The sequence below is a fragment of the Amblyomma americanum genome, chromosome 6 (genome assembly GCF_052857255.1).
Source record: "Amblyomma americanum isolate KBUSLIRL-KWMA chromosome 6, ASM5285725v1, whole genome shotgun sequence".
Classification (NCBI taxonomy): Eukaryota; Metazoa; Arthropoda; class Arachnida; order Ixodida; family Ixodidae; genus Amblyomma; species Amblyomma americanum.
The window spans coordinates 45,197,914-45,212,849 of NC_135502.1; the positions used below are offsets into that span (position 1 = coordinate 45,197,914).

The window sequence follows — 14,936 nt, forward strand, 5'->3', positions numbered from 1 at the left end:
CTGAGTAGCGGTAGTCTGCTGTGACTCGTAAAGCAACTTTCGTTCGTGGCATATTTCTTTGCACATCGTACTCACTGTAATGTCTATCTTTATGTCGTTTATGTCGTCGTAGTTGGGGCTAAAAGATGTGGAGCGAATGTCACGGTGACATTGTAACCTTTAATTACGGAAATACGCACTGCCCCAATGGTACTACCCATACCATCGCCTGCATTCCACGCATATTGCCGCAGTATCGTTGCAATGATCTTCCACCAAAGTGCCTAATCACCTACGCGCTGTTGGGTGGCGAAGAACAAAACGCTGCTTCGGTATTTGTTCTCCTGTGTTCAACGCCGACAGCGTATCGCAAGACGCAGTTCTAGAGGAAAATACGAGATAAATATATTTTAGGAACTAATTGTTATATCGTTTGCTGACGAGTGCAAATCCCCGATTCGTTTTTTTCACCCTTTTGCTTTTGCAGAAAAGGACGTGATCGACTTGATACTCGAACACATGATCGACGATACAAAGACTCGTCGCAGCGTGTTACTGCAGCTAAAGAACCTCGGCCTCGTGGAAAACGTCGCAGCTTTCAAAAAGAAGGCCAGGTAAGCGTGCCCTTGCGTGAAGTGGACAACTTTTGCATGTCTTTGTATAGGCCATTCAAAGCTACACTTAAAGTCTGCTTAAGTTGAAGTCGAAGCCGCGGATAAACGACATTACTTATGATATCCGTGCTGAGTGCCACGTTGGCAAGAGCGCCAGCTCATCGGCATGGCTCATGGCCTAGCTTTGAAGGAAGCGTGTTTTCCTCGCGTGGTGATATCTCTCTGCATGAACATGCAGACTGATTTGGACTCGTGGCGGCCTTTCTTGTCGGAAGTGCCAGCAGCTAACACTGCTCTTTGCTGTTCCATTTCTATCGTTTATCCCGTTGGAAAAGAACGTCTTCGTCAAGTTTTATTAGATGATCCCTAAAGCTGCTATGGGCGATGCTAACGACTAGGATAGAAAACGAAGCCGTCGGCTTGGACGTGTCTACGATCAGAACGGAATCTATTCATCTTTGCCCCACACTATGGGCGCCTCGTCCGTTGCTGAAACACGTCGTCATGCCTAAGGTGCTCAGGCCCGCACGAACCGACTCGTGACACCCCGTATATTTCATTCCTCTCTCTCTGTTACTCTGATTATCCCCGATGAAGACAGAGGCCGCGCGCCCACTGTGACATACTGCCTCCGTCCGTACCGGCGCAATTCTGTATTCCGGTCCCGCCGGGCACCGCTCCCTTTTCCTTATTGTTCCTGCTAACAAATCGCGCACCGCTGTCGGACATGGTGAAAAGGGAAGAAGAAAAGGTGCCACCTCCTCCACTTCCCTAACCGACCGGCTTCGTCTCTTCCCAGTCTCCCTAACCCCACCTTGCACCTCTCTCCTCTCCTCCCGTTCAACCCGCTCGACACGCTGCACCGTTGCGTCCTCACCCGCTGTCTTCATTTTTGCTGATTTACCGGCGACGACTTTCCTGTTTATGTATTTCCTTTTTTTTGAACTCCAGGGTGACGTTCGGGCTGGGGAAGAAAAGGAGGACGAAAAAGGGGAATAAAGAGGAATGGAAGGCGACGAACCTTTGTTTGTGTGCCCCTGTGAGGCCGGTTCATTGTCGGGTCTCTCCGTGACGGATGTTCTGCTCCGTTGGCGTCGACAAATAGACAGATTAATGCCACGTTGGCCGGGTCTCCCGGTTCGGCTGCTATGGCAGGGCCGGTGCGCGCGCGTCTCCTCGTCCCAAAAAGTTTAGACATGCTGGCTTCATTTTTCATCGCTTTCTTGGGACGCTTGTTGTCTCCGCTTGTCGCTTGTTCCGGTTTGTTCTTTCAATTTTCTCATACTTCGCTTTTTCTTCGCCTTTCGTCCTTTTCATTTTATTTCCTCTCACTTTTTCTTAATCCCGCCTCGTCGCTCGCTGAAGATGTATATTAGGGAGGCCCACTTTTATGCATGCATCCGCCAGGTTCATTTTCCTTCCTGACAGCCATTGTGTCGGCCCTATCGACGTGGATTGACCGCTCCGCGTTTTGCCGTTTATTGTTTTCCTATTTCCCTCTTTTCCCCATTCCCCGTTCCGGTGGTCGGTAGGGTTTTACATTATGTACGCTTTGAAAATTGGGGAGAATGTAATTTCGATCTTCTATTGCGCTACTAGTTCACTGCACCTGTTTCAACCTGCGGATCGTGCTGGAAAGGAGCTCTAACTCCTCTTTGTCGCGGGCGCTCCGGCAGGAGACAGGAAGAGCTTTCTTCTCCCTTAATATAGTTGAGTCCGAAGGAACTCATCGTGCATTATTCGAAGCCCCAGAGCTACGTCTAGATTAAATTTTGATCTAAGGAATTTTTCGCGTCGTTTTTTTTTGTTTTTCTTTTTATGCGCGGGAATTACGTACTGGGGCCCGCGTTCCTTCTACTTGGATGTTTAAGAATTTACCAGCGGTCGCATTTTCCCCGACCATTCAAGGATTACGAGAAACGAGTTGAGTCTTCGTTATGCTCAAGTTATTCATGAGACTTAGGCGCTAAAACTTATTGCCTCAACATTTTTGCGTTCTTTCTTTCTCGCCGTCGTTTCATCTTTACAATATATCCTGGAAACGGGCCGTTCTTTGTTCACTTACCATGCTTCTGTTCCTGTTAGCTGTACACCTGGCTCTACTCCCCGTTGAGTGCCGCCCCAAGAATCTCACTGTTTCATCGTATTTTTTTTCTCCGTCGTATTTTTCTTTCTCTTCTGAGCATGTTTTTTTTTCCTTTCCTTTTCGCTAAATCTTCAGAGCCAACGCCCCCTGGCGGGGTGAAGACGTGGCGGAGCTTCAGGAGCTTTACGACAAGTACCGTGAATCTACAGGTGAGTGTCCTAGACCTTGGTCGCTTTCGATTGCGGCTCGGCGGAAAAAAGTGGGAAGTTTTTCCCGACTGCGTGGGAATGCAGAGAGCCAAAGGGGCGCTGTTTGGATCACTTAAGATACCAGAATAAATCGGAAATAGAACTAGTAAAGACGCTTCCAAAACAATGGGCATAGCACGTAAGTTTGCCGCACCGTTCTTAGCTTAGCAATGGCTTTGGCCAGCGGTGTCCAAGTTATACCTGAAGCAAGTACCGATGGCCCTAAAACTGTTTGCGATTGCCGTTCGGCGTTTGTCGTGGCTTTTTTTTTTATCCACTGACATTTCGTCGCACCCTCGTGGGAAGCAGGAAATGCCTGCTATCTCCGTTATTGCTTGCTCAGCGATTGCAGCACGCGATCCCCTTTTACATTAATCCTCGAATGCATCAAATCATGAATTCAGTTTAGGGTGCAGCGCTTTTTCATTCTGTGTGGTTCTGTCTGTTTCCTCATTGTGTCGCCTTGGTTCGCGGTGCCGACAGCGACAGTGTGCTCGGCAGCAGCTACTAAGGCGAATCTCAACGTATTCTCACCAAACATTCGACTTTTTCGTTTAAAACATACGCACGCGTGCACGCGCGTACTCACTGCATAAATCACTTGGCTTTTAGCGCTTGCTGCCTTTGCTCACTTTGGAGAGAAAAATCGATCCGAGCTAAGTAACTTTCCTGTCCTGTCGTCGTGTGTGTCCGTCCTCGCGCCATTTTGCATTGCAGGTGCTGCTCGCGCCTATCTTTCACCTACATTACTTTCTCTTCAGTTATACTCAGTTACGGAACACCGCTATAGTGGAGTACAACCCAAGAACACAGCGGCGATTACCCTTAAAATGAACCTCTCGATATAATGACGTCGACGGGTTTTCATGACGTCGCGGTTAATCCCTTAGCGTGAAATCGCAGGTGGCTGGCAGGTGCCTCCGCGAAATGGGATGAGCCGTGGCGTCATGACAATCAGTCGACTTCATTGGCGAGAGGGCCTCATTTGAGGGGCATTTTCCGCTAAGTTCTTGAGTTCTATCCGACTGTAGTGAGCCTGTACTCGGGAATGGGCTCCCCTGTAGACCAGGAGTCCTTGACATACAGCTCGCGACGCGCCTTTGGTACACTCGCGGTTATTGAGTGCCATCTCGATTCATAACGGCAGCGAAGGAGCACGAACACAAGAGAAGAAACACGCAAACACACGGACGAACAAAGAAAGTGTGCACTTGGTTGAGCACTGCACTCATGCAGGGAATGTGCGCCACGTTTCGACAGCGCTAGAATTCTAGGCAGGAGCAAGGATACAACTGCACGCGAACTCCTGGAGACCTATCGTATAAAGAAAAGAGCTGATTGTTGTATTAGTGATCCATCGATATTTATGTAACTTCGGAGTTCGACCTTTTCGCGGCTATAAGGGAAAATGTGTTTCTGATGTTACCGTGGCACGTGGTTGTTTTTCATCACCTGTGTAGTGCGCAGACGCGTAGAGCCTTTATTTACGCAAAATCTGTTCCCCATAAAAGCAATTGTGAGTGCAGCGTTCGTCCGTGTGTTTGCGTGTTTCTTCTCTTGTGTTCGTGCTCCTTCGCTGCCGTTGTGAATCAAGGAAGTTACCAACTAGCCCATGAGCTTTTTTTTAATCAAATATATGCCCTCTCTCGTGTGTCACCGAAGGCGCTAAGCTGGCAGGGCTCGTCGTGCGGCTCCTGTTTTGTCTTCGCAGACATAATGGGCCAGATCATGGAGCACCTGAGCGTCAAGAGACCCCGGCACCGCGTCGTCGATAAGCTGCTCGAGCTGGGCTTGGTGTGCAGCCGCCAGGAGCTGCGCAAGAAGCGGGCACGCAAGAAGGACGGCGCCGCCCGCTCGCCTGGAGGCCGTGGCCGCCGAGGCTCGGACGGTGGGTCCGGATCTTCGTCCTCGGACGACGAGGGGGACCGCATCTACGGTGAGCGCGCCGAACCCTTCTGAATCGTTCGCGTTTAGACCGGCTCCGCGTTAAACGCGAAAGACCTGTGCGGCTAGGGTTGCTCAGTGTGGCCTAACGGTTTAAGACACCATATTTTGAGGCTACGAAAAGCCTGTTATGAGCTTCCTCCGTATGGCAGGTCACCCACGTCCAAGTATCGGACGCAGCAAGCATTTAAAAAAGGGTTCAACGTGGCTTTAACCTAGTTATACTAGTGAAAGCTCTGTTAAGTGTGGTCTCTACTGTCTGAAATCAAATGTCAAGGTCAGGTACCCAGTGGTCATAGTCATATGATCGCGTGATCATACTACCGTACCCTAGGCCATTCCACCACGCAGTTAAGTTTGGTTTGACCTTGTGAGGCATTGAAGGTCGATGGTCGGTGTCGTGCCCGATGTCTCAAATCAAGATCAATGTGAAAAGTCAAAGTCAGGTTATTTGGGAACATTAGGGAACTTCGCGCCCGCGCGGTAACTGCGGAATTGTGTTGTGCTACCTTGAAGCATTCACGTAGCAAATGCATGGACTGTTCGCTGAACGAGAGGCAGAAAAAAGAAAGTGAGAAGCGGATATCGAAACCAACAACCCGGAACAATCTCTCGGCGCGGCTTCGAGGCATTGTGCCGTTGTAATGTGATAACGGGATGTGCTGACTGCCGTCTCACTACTCCGCTCTCGGCTACTGGCCATCGACGAAGACGTCAGCAGAGTATCGGCGTAGTGGGACAAAGCTAGATGTAGTGTAAAAACCGCGTTAGCAAACACGGTCTATTGACTGGATAGGCCTGTTATGCGACTCCCTTGGTGCCAGAACTCCGTGTCGTCCCTCCGCTTGGCTTCTCTCAGTATATCGCTGCACCGACAAAGTTTGGCGGCATTTCGAAAGGCGTTGGTATGTGCAGCTTGTGTGCGAGAGCAGGAGGCGCGGCATTGTATGCACCACAACATCAGCAACCAAGGTTGCTGCTCTTCCACGGTTCTGACGTCATAGCACTGCCCGGCGCTCAGAGACCGAAGTCGCTGAGTCTGAATAATGCAATAATAAATTATTTACGCCGCGCATATGAATCCCGGAGCGTGTATCGTGCTTCCTGGAGCAATACGCAATGCTTGAAACAAAGAGCGTTCAAATCGAAGCCGTGGTGTCCACTCCTCCGCTATGGGTGAAGCCTCTCCACTGGCCGGCTTCCTTGCACCAGTGAAGAGAGTGTGCAGAAACGCATCGCTTATACTGCCGATGAGAAAGACGGAACACATTAGACATCTTCAGCATCCCGAGTGTCGTGCTACCTCCACCGTCACCGCAGTACCGGGAACCCGCGCGCCGTCAGGGCATATGCGCAGATCGCCTTGAAGACACCAGATGGCGCCAGGTACCCGGCAGCTGCGGGTACCTGGCGCCGGGTACATGCCGGCCACAACTGGACCAATCAGCGCGTGCGCACTGGTGGTGGGCGGGCCCCCGGGGTTCCTGTTGAAGGAGTCTAGTAACGCATCATTAACTGCAGGTAGAATTGCGCCTGGTTCGCTTCATAACAAGGCGATGGTCCGGGCTAGTGGGTATGCGCTATCGAACATTTCGCTTCATACTCGTTTCAGCGTGCTAGCGGGTCCAACACAGGTGCTGATTTGTGGACAGCTCTCGGCGGTGGTGCTCTTGGGGAGGAAGGGGGGGGGGGGGGGGGAAGTCACATACGCGTGATGCATATCGTGAACGTCTTTGCAGAGGAAATAGGGGTCAGTAGGGGTTTTGAACGAAAAAAAAAATCGGGGGGAGAGGGACACCACCATGCATCGGAACAGCGTATATGAGCAGGCAGTATAACCGAACAGCCAGCGCGCCACCGACGGGCGCTTTTTCTGGGCTTATTAACACTTTTCCTTTGATAAAGTACACGTTACTACGAGAGGATGCGGGAGCAATGCGCAGCGTCCGGGCGACCGAGAAGCGCAGCACAACGTAACAAAACTTCATTTCACGAGAATTGTCGGTTTCAGTGCCAGGTGGCCAATGTTTCTAGAGAATCTTTAACTCTTCCGGTTGGGAAGCCCCCCACGGAAATGCGGGCATAACCCACGGCCACTTTCAGGAAGTGAGCGGACGGAAGCGCCTGCCTGTCAGCAGGGACAGTGAGCCTCTTTGGGGGCGCAGACACTTGTTTCTCCCTCATTATCTTTGTTTAAGCAGTGGTGAACAAGTCATTTGAATGCCGCAAGTGGCGTTACAGTCAGCTGATTTTCGAGCTCTGGACTAGTTAGAATGCCAGTTTTCGTAACGTCATCCCTGTCAATTTTTTTAGGATTTGTCACGTTTCCTCTCTGGAGTCCGCTGCGCTATTAGCTGTTGTGGTTGCCGAAGTGAAGTTTGTTAATAAAGCATAATGTAAGAGTTATGGCTGCTCGAAATTCCGTGGGCTGCGCTTTATGGCGACGTGAAGCTCTCTTCAACATGAGACTTGAAGCGTATTATGCTTTTGCTGGCTCAGACTGAAAGCACACTAAACGAGCCCAAAGGGGCGCCGTTACCACCCTCTCGCTCTTACGTCTACACGGCGTTGCAAAAAAGCAAAAAAAGAAAAGCGAGAGGACGGAAGCCGCCCAGTGAACGTCTCATTCAATCTCATTCTCTTCCCTTTTTGATCTCTTTCACTTTTTACCAAGAAACTCAATTTTGGGTACAAAACGCGAATAGAGCGATTAATCAGCGCCCCTAATAATGGCGCCTCGGCGAGTTCGTGAATAAAACGCGCTCGGGAACTGCTAATGGCCGGCCCGTGCGAGACCGACGACAATGGCCGCCGCGAGGGAGCCACGAGTTGGTCTTTTCAGCCTTGGCCCGATCCTGGCCCTGAATAACGTCGCCCCTGCGGCTGGCATGAATGCCGCGGCTCGCTGGGTTTTTTGCCGCTCGCTGTGTATCGCCCGCCGTGATGCACGTATCCTCATCACGTTCCTCATTCTTATATTCCTTTTTTTTTTAGTTTGGACGTTTTTTTATCATTCTGTTTTTCGGGAAAGCATAGGGCCAAGAAGGAAGCGAAGTATGAAAACGGTGTGTGTTCTGTCGACCGGGAAAAGTGAGCGTGCGGCACTTGGAGGTGAGCGAATAAGTCAGAATTGAGGGCGGCGATTCGAGTAGTTAATTACGCTATTTCATTGTACCGTTACTGCTTTATTTTGTAACGTTTCGATTAATCCATCGGGCTGCTTGAAGCGTGCTCGGGGGTACGAAAGACATCGATGAGAAATTAAAGAAAGAGAGTAATTTTGCTGCATGCAGGATGAAAGTACTGTCGGGAGCATTCGCAAGAGTGAGGTTTAATCGCTTGCACTTGTTCCCCCACTTTTCTCAAGTGAAGAGCCCACTTGGCTTGTTAAAGTGGGCATGAAGTTCTCGGGCTGTGTTTTTTGCACTTTTGTTTCCCCGTTAGTGGCGTGCAGAGCTCGGGAATTGCTGTGAATGTGCAGTGGAGTTTCATTAATCGAACTCTCTTAATTCGAACTCTCTGCCAAGATCGACGTCACGTCTACAGAGGGTTGCCCGATCTAAATTCATGATAACTGGAGCAGATTTTCGGCTCTCTTTGAGTTCGAAATATTGCGACTCGACTGTACGAGCCGGTCGTATCATCATAGCGCGTGTCATAGCATTTTTACTAGCCCTCTCGAAGCGAAGTGATGATTCGTACAATGCGCGCTCTTTCTTTTGCAGCTTCTACTTTGAACCGGTGCAGATTTTTTTTTTCTTACTGTTCTTCTCTTTGGCACCATTCACATTCGTTCGCATCCTGCGTTGCTTCCGACTGCTCGACATGCTCCTAGAAATTGGTGTCTTTTCCGTCCCTGCCGCAATACTGCTTTTTTTTGCTTGAATTTTGGTTTGTTCGTCTGAGCCAGTTCGGTGCGCTTGCCGGTCTCGAAGCACTCTTACGAGAGAGTGCAGTGCAGGAAAGCTCGCTCTAGGCCTTAAGATCGCGCTTACGCTTAACTTTCCCCTTGCAACATCGCGCGCGCATTTCCTCTCTGTGTGCGTGCCATGCCGGGGAGAAGAAAATTCTCTCTCTCTGTTTGCCTCTGCACGCGGCGACTCCCTCTGGTTTAAAGTTCTGACCGCCTGACAGCTGGGGTGCTCGGGGTTGCGCCGAAGTCAGTGCCTTGTTTGTACTCCTGCTGCGCTTTCGATGCGTTATCTTTTCTGGTAAGCATGTTCCCACAGGAAAGAGTTGCAGGCCGGAGTGGTGAGAAAAATAAAGCGAAGAAAAAAAAAGCAACCAGATAGCACACGCTCACGAAACGCCGGATGCCACTTGATCGTCTCGTTGCAGGGGCGATGGGGCCTCGCCTCAGCAGGGTCTTTCTTCTGTTTGACTTTACTGTCACTGTTCCCTGCTGGCTTCTTCTTTCTTCGTTTCGTACATTCGCCCCGAGGCGATCGAATCCAATTAACAGTGCCGCTCAACTCGTTGTTAGGGGTAATGTTTACCCTCATTGGGAGCCCCTTGGCAGGAACGGAGCGCGCTCTGTGTGTTCTTCGGGTGGAAAAGGAAAGAGGTGTGTACGCGGGGAAAGGTCAGAGAAAGCTGAAAATGCTACCTTCTCTCTTTAGTGGCATCCCTTCATTCGGCTCTTTAGCCGCCTCTCCACTTCTTTTTGCTCTCTTCTTTCCTTTCCTATTCAGCTTTCTTATCATGCTCCTTTTTTTTTCGTAGTTATTGCAGCGTGCTGTCTTCTTCTCTCAGCTGTTTCCTAGCGCTGCTTACTCCCGCTATTTATTTTCCACGCTGCTTCTCACCGGCCAGTCTCGATCTCATCGAAAGTTTCACTCCGTCCGCCGCGCGGTGCGGCAGAAACTCCTGCGCGGCCGTGCGGCTGGCGTGTGATGAATTAAGAGAAAGGAGGAAGCGCTGGCGCGTCTGCGCAAGACACTTGAATCGTGGCGAAGATAGAGATGAGAGCGCGCGCGTGTGCGTGCGTGTGCGCGCGCACAAGTTTGGTAGCGCTTTAGCCCACTTTCTTTTTGTTTCTCTCTCTCTCTCTGTATCCTTCTTTCCTTCCACCCCAGTGCCAAAGCCTCGGTTCACTTCGTGGCCGGGCAGACGGCTGACGGATTAGGCCAGCCGGTGCCGCTGTCCTAAGAATGAGTGCAGCTTCGGCAGTGGTGTAGCCGACGCTTTTGGCACTCGCCTCCGCTTCCAATCTCTCTCTCCTGTAGCATCCTCCTCCTCCTCCTCCTCCTCCTCCTCCTCCTCCTCCTCCTCCTCCTCCTCAGCCGTTGCGCTGCCTTCTCGCTGGCCACCACTTGGGATTTGCGGGGAGAAAAATATGAAACGGGGCCCTGATGAGAAACGCTTCTGGCACCATTGATGGATTACGCCGGCTCTACCCTACTCATTCACCCTTACGTCTATTCCGCCTCCTCCCCTTTCTCACTCTCTCTCTCGTCCTCTCCTTCTGGTCAAGGCTTTATTTTCCCGTCCGGTTATGTATGTGCTTCCGGAGACGGGGCCCTATTCTTAGTTTTCTTTTTGTCTAGTAGCGCGCGTTTGTTGTGTGTTTGTTGGCACCAGAGGCGCCATCTGCTTGGCGAATCCGTTCACTCTCCGCGTTGTCATCGTGCCGAGGGGGTCTCGCCTGTCGCCCGGAAAGCTTTCGCCCGTTGCTTTTTCGTGAAAGGTGCAAGGAAAGGAATGGGGGCATTTGAAGTTGTTTTTTTTTTGTCTTCATGCACTCACACTCTCTCCATTTTTGCCGGTAAAATTCCTAGTTTTCTATCTTGTCCCTTTTTTTTTCTTTCACTCCGTTATTTGGATAGAAGCGTTGAAATCGTCGCACAAAGGACAGGCAAGCTGGCGTACCTGCGTGTGATGGTGCTTCACTAACACGCACACACAACGGTGCTCCGTGCTAAACAATAATATCGAGTGGCCGAAGTGCGGGAACGAGCGAAGAGCGCGCGACGACGGCGTGGAATCGCAACTCATCCCCGACTTCCAATTTGTAGAATGCGCTCGGAGTTTCTTGCGAAGTTCCCTCTTTTGATGCGCGGTTCCTTGGCTTTTCTTCACGTGCTCTTGTTGATTGGTTTCTCTTCACCTTTTTTTTTTTCAGAGCGTTAGCTCTTACTTCTCGCATTCGAACGTTTCTTGTCCGTCCGAGATTTCAAGATGGCGGCCGGTCATGTGATCAAACTGCTGCAGCGACGCGCAAAATGTGATCGACCCCGCACCCCCTATCACGTGACCGCGTGCGCTCAATCGTCGGGCCGGCACGGTGGCCGGTGCGCCCCTATGTTGGCGCGGGTGCCGTGGCTGGTGAAAAAATTATGGCCCACCCTCTTGGCGCAGAGGGTTCGGAGTTGCGCCAAACGAAATGGCACGATTCGGCGTACAAAGTTTTAGTTGAGTTGAAGCCTGGTGTGTGTGTGAAGGCTTCGTACCGATGAACCTTGGTCCTCGAAACCATAATGAAGGGGCGACCTTCAGAGGGCCCTGGCGGGCGAAGCAGTGGTCGCAGAGGGATGCGGTTGGTACGAAACGAATCGTTGTTTCGCGGTGTACACGTCGGTATCCGGATTTGTCGAAGACATAGGTGAAAACAACTTAGCTAATGCTCTTCACTTGATTTCGTATCTGCGAATCACTGTTCGATCCCGGCCGCGGCGGTCGAATTTCGATGAAGGCGAAATTCTAGACGCCCGTGTACTGTGCGATGTCAGTGCAGGTTAAAGAACCCCAGGTGGTCGAAATTCCCGTTGCCCTTCACTACGGCGTCCCTCACAGCCTGAGTCGCTTTGGGACGTTAAACCCCCATAAGCCATTGTAAATTTTTTTTCTTTCGCGGCTGTTTTCCAGGATGCCGAAATCAGCCCTGTTTTCTTCGTGCGTACGTGCGAACAGTCGGCGAGAGTTTCGACGAAATTGATTGCTCGTCTGGATTTCAAAAAGCGCGCCCTCTGCCGAATGTGGAAACGTGTCTGGCAACGTGAGCGTTGTTTTGCTTTGCCCTGCGAAGGTTACGCGATATAAGGACCAGAGTCTGCGGATTTAACTCGCTTCCTTGCCAGCCCGACTGCTTGCTGCTCGGTTCACGATATTTTGTTGTCTTTTTAATCTTCTGGCATTTGTTTGGCTGCAGCTAGGGTGTTTTCTAAGCTTCGTTGAGGTGCTTTTCACAGAGGAGGGTTATCAATTGGCCTCTAGTTTGAGCTAACCTAGCGCCTTGTTGTGGGAAATATCTTTCTTATGGATTTATTTTTTATTTGCTTTTACCTCATATTTACCGCCATGTAACAGTATGAGATTGGATCATGCTAATAAATGACGAAATAATTGATGGGAGCTTGGTTGGGCGCTTTGATCGTATGAAAAAGGGCGGGAAAGGAGTAACTGGCCCAGGTGAGGTTCGAGGAATTTCACAAGTGTCTGAATATTCGTGGATCGACTGTGAGACGGCAAAGGTATTCTGCTAGGCCGTGGTTGAATTTCGTAATTCCAAAGCTGCTATTCCCTTCGGGCGAACCGCGAAGTTTCAGGGAAGCTTGGGGTTTTTTTGTTTTTATTTTTTGATCAAGCCCGTACGCACCACTGCATCCTGATTCCTTTTTTATTCCCTGGCGTCCTCGTCCGGTGTCGTAATTTCCGAAACCATTTAAGCAAAAAAAAAAAAAGAAGGCTGACCGCGGGCGGCACAGACTTCGTGTTGCGTTTCGCATACACTGACAGAGATGAGCTGGCGTAACGCAGTAGTTCAGAAATAATTTGTCTTTCTAGGTTTCCTAACCTTGGCTGACTCATGTTTTTCAGCGATAAGGTTTCTTATTTATGTTTTTCTTCTTTTTGTCTGTCTGGGCTCGTGCGACTTTGCTCCATATATCCGGTCTGCGTCCGTGTCTGCGTGACATCTTCTCCGTGATGGATGCCCGTATCGCAGGCAGTGTAACATTTTCCGCTACATTACATAGAGCTAGATTATAGCTCCTGTAATGCCAGCTGAGCGGACATGTACGTGTCTAGCATGCGTCGATGTACAATCCCCCAGGGCTAAAACCGGCTTTTTCGAATGAAATGCTTGAACGAGAGAGTAAGTTGTATCTATTCGGTGGTATTTTTGCCCCAGGGTCAGCTATTTGAGGATAATTCACGTTCGTGATGAATCTTCTAACACGGTAAGAAAAAGGAAATGCAGTAGAAGCTTCGTGCGGTACCGAACACATTGCAGTAGGCATCTTGGGCACTAGACTGCCTGGTTTCCCGCATTAAACTCGGTGTTCAGTTTAACCTGTCGGCTAATATCCAGTAGCAGGACGTACTGAGCTATGTTACTCTGCAGAAATTTCGAACTAAGCCGCCGCTGTGGCTCAGTGGTTATGGCACTCGGCTGCTGACCCGAAAGACGCGGGTTCGATCCCGGCCGCGGCGGTCGAATTTCGATGGAGGCGAAATTCTAGAGGCCCCTGTACTGTGCGATGTCAGTGCACGTTAAAGAACCCCAGGTGGTCGAAAATTTTCGGGGCTCTTCACTACGGCATCCCTCATAGCCTGAGTCGGTTTGGGACGTTAAGCCCTCACAAATCAAATCAATTTCGAACTGTGATGATTTACCTCTGGCTCATCGCAACGGACGACAGGTCCGAAATAGTATTTAATGCTATAGTGTTAGAAGCCTCATCGGGAGAGGATTTGCCGTCGGTCATAAAATTCGCCCATTGGCTGGACGGGAGTGACGTCACTTCGGACAAAGGCATCAACAGCTGCTTTTGCGTTCGCATTGCCAACTCATGACGTATTTAGGTGTCCCTGTGAAATTTTGTTGAGGGCAAAATTGTACCGTGTAAATTATGTTTTGCAAGAAGAGGAAAGGTTCATTTAATTCGGTATCAAGTGGGAAATGGAGGCCTTTTGTATGTAACTTAAATAGAGCGTTACATCCACTTATGTTATGTAATGTCGCTCATGACGTTAATGAAGACCAGAACATTCCAAAACGAATACACCTTTCTATTTGTGTGCTATTTGTTTGCTAGCCCTCTTTCCCGCAAGCACTCACTGTGCTTAGTCACCTACTTCCGACGGCCCCCACCGTTTCACCGAAACTTGGCGGCTGATCTGGCTTCCGATTGCCTCTCGGCAGCTGCTGGAGCCGAAGCTGCGCTGCTGGCGCCCGCTATGGCTTCGGCAGCTCCGAAGCAGCGAGCCCCAGCGCAGGCGTCGTGCCACGCTGTTAGGCGAGGAGCGTGGAACATTGTCGACACCCGTGTAAGGCTTCGGCTCTTTGGCACCGGATGTCGGCACGTTCTCGCGTGTTGCGATATTCTTCGAGAGTTCCTGTTCTGCTTTCCCGCAACACGTGGCGGTCTTCTAGCTTCTTGGAACGAGTCTGTAAGGCATCAAAGCCGTTCCAACACGAACGCTTCTGTACCGTTGCAGCTCCTGTTTTTATTTCCTTCTACAGGGACAACTGCGAACAACATACGTTGCATGCAGGCATGGAGGCAGTCCTTTTAATTGGTATTTCTCGTTAACGTTGATGTTTCTTTTTCTTTTTGCGCAGAAGCAGGCTCCAGTGTTCAGTTAATTACCCATAGAGGCCCTCTGCTTGGCAGAGAGTCAGGTATAGACAATAATAAATTTTCTGGGACATGGTGGCCGCAGCCGGCGCTGGACGAGCCTAATTGGAAATCAGGGGGTGAGACCTTTCAGTGGCCGTAGCCGGGCCACTGGTGACGATGAAAAAGATGATAGAGACTTTCTGTGGAGAATGCAACTCGCCATGTTTTTGTCCCCAGACTCCTGTTTTTAACGAGCATTCCAGCGGTCAGTCTTTCTTGCGTCCTTGTATTGCTCTTACCACTTACACTCTCGCATTCGCCCCTTGATCGTTTTTGTTGCTCGTACAACCCCCCCCCCCCCTCCTCGCCGACCCGCCTCCTCCTCTCTTGTAAGGCTCCTGTCTCGTCAGCCAACGTTGTGCAAGCCCCGCCATCCTCAAACGTCGCTCGCTCGCACGCACCCGTCGCAGACCCTGATCAAACCTGACACTTTGCCGTGCTACCA

At 50.5% G+C, this 14,936-nt stretch overlaps 1 protein-coding gene across 1 annotated transcript in view; it reads left to right on the forward strand.

The window, feature by feature from the left end:
• Positions 1 to 14,936, forward strand: part of timeout (circadian regulator timeout) — a gene marked incomplete in the record, with an annotated part of 289,956 nt that overhangs the window by 242,724 nt on the left and 32,296 nt on the right. The window contains 3 exon segments of the mRNA XM_077669310.1: positions 467 to 593; positions 2,815 to 2,888; positions 4,639 to 4,863. Of these exon segments, the coding sequence (XP_077525436.1) occupies positions 467 to 593; positions 2,815 to 2,888; positions 4,639 to 4,863 (426 nt within the window).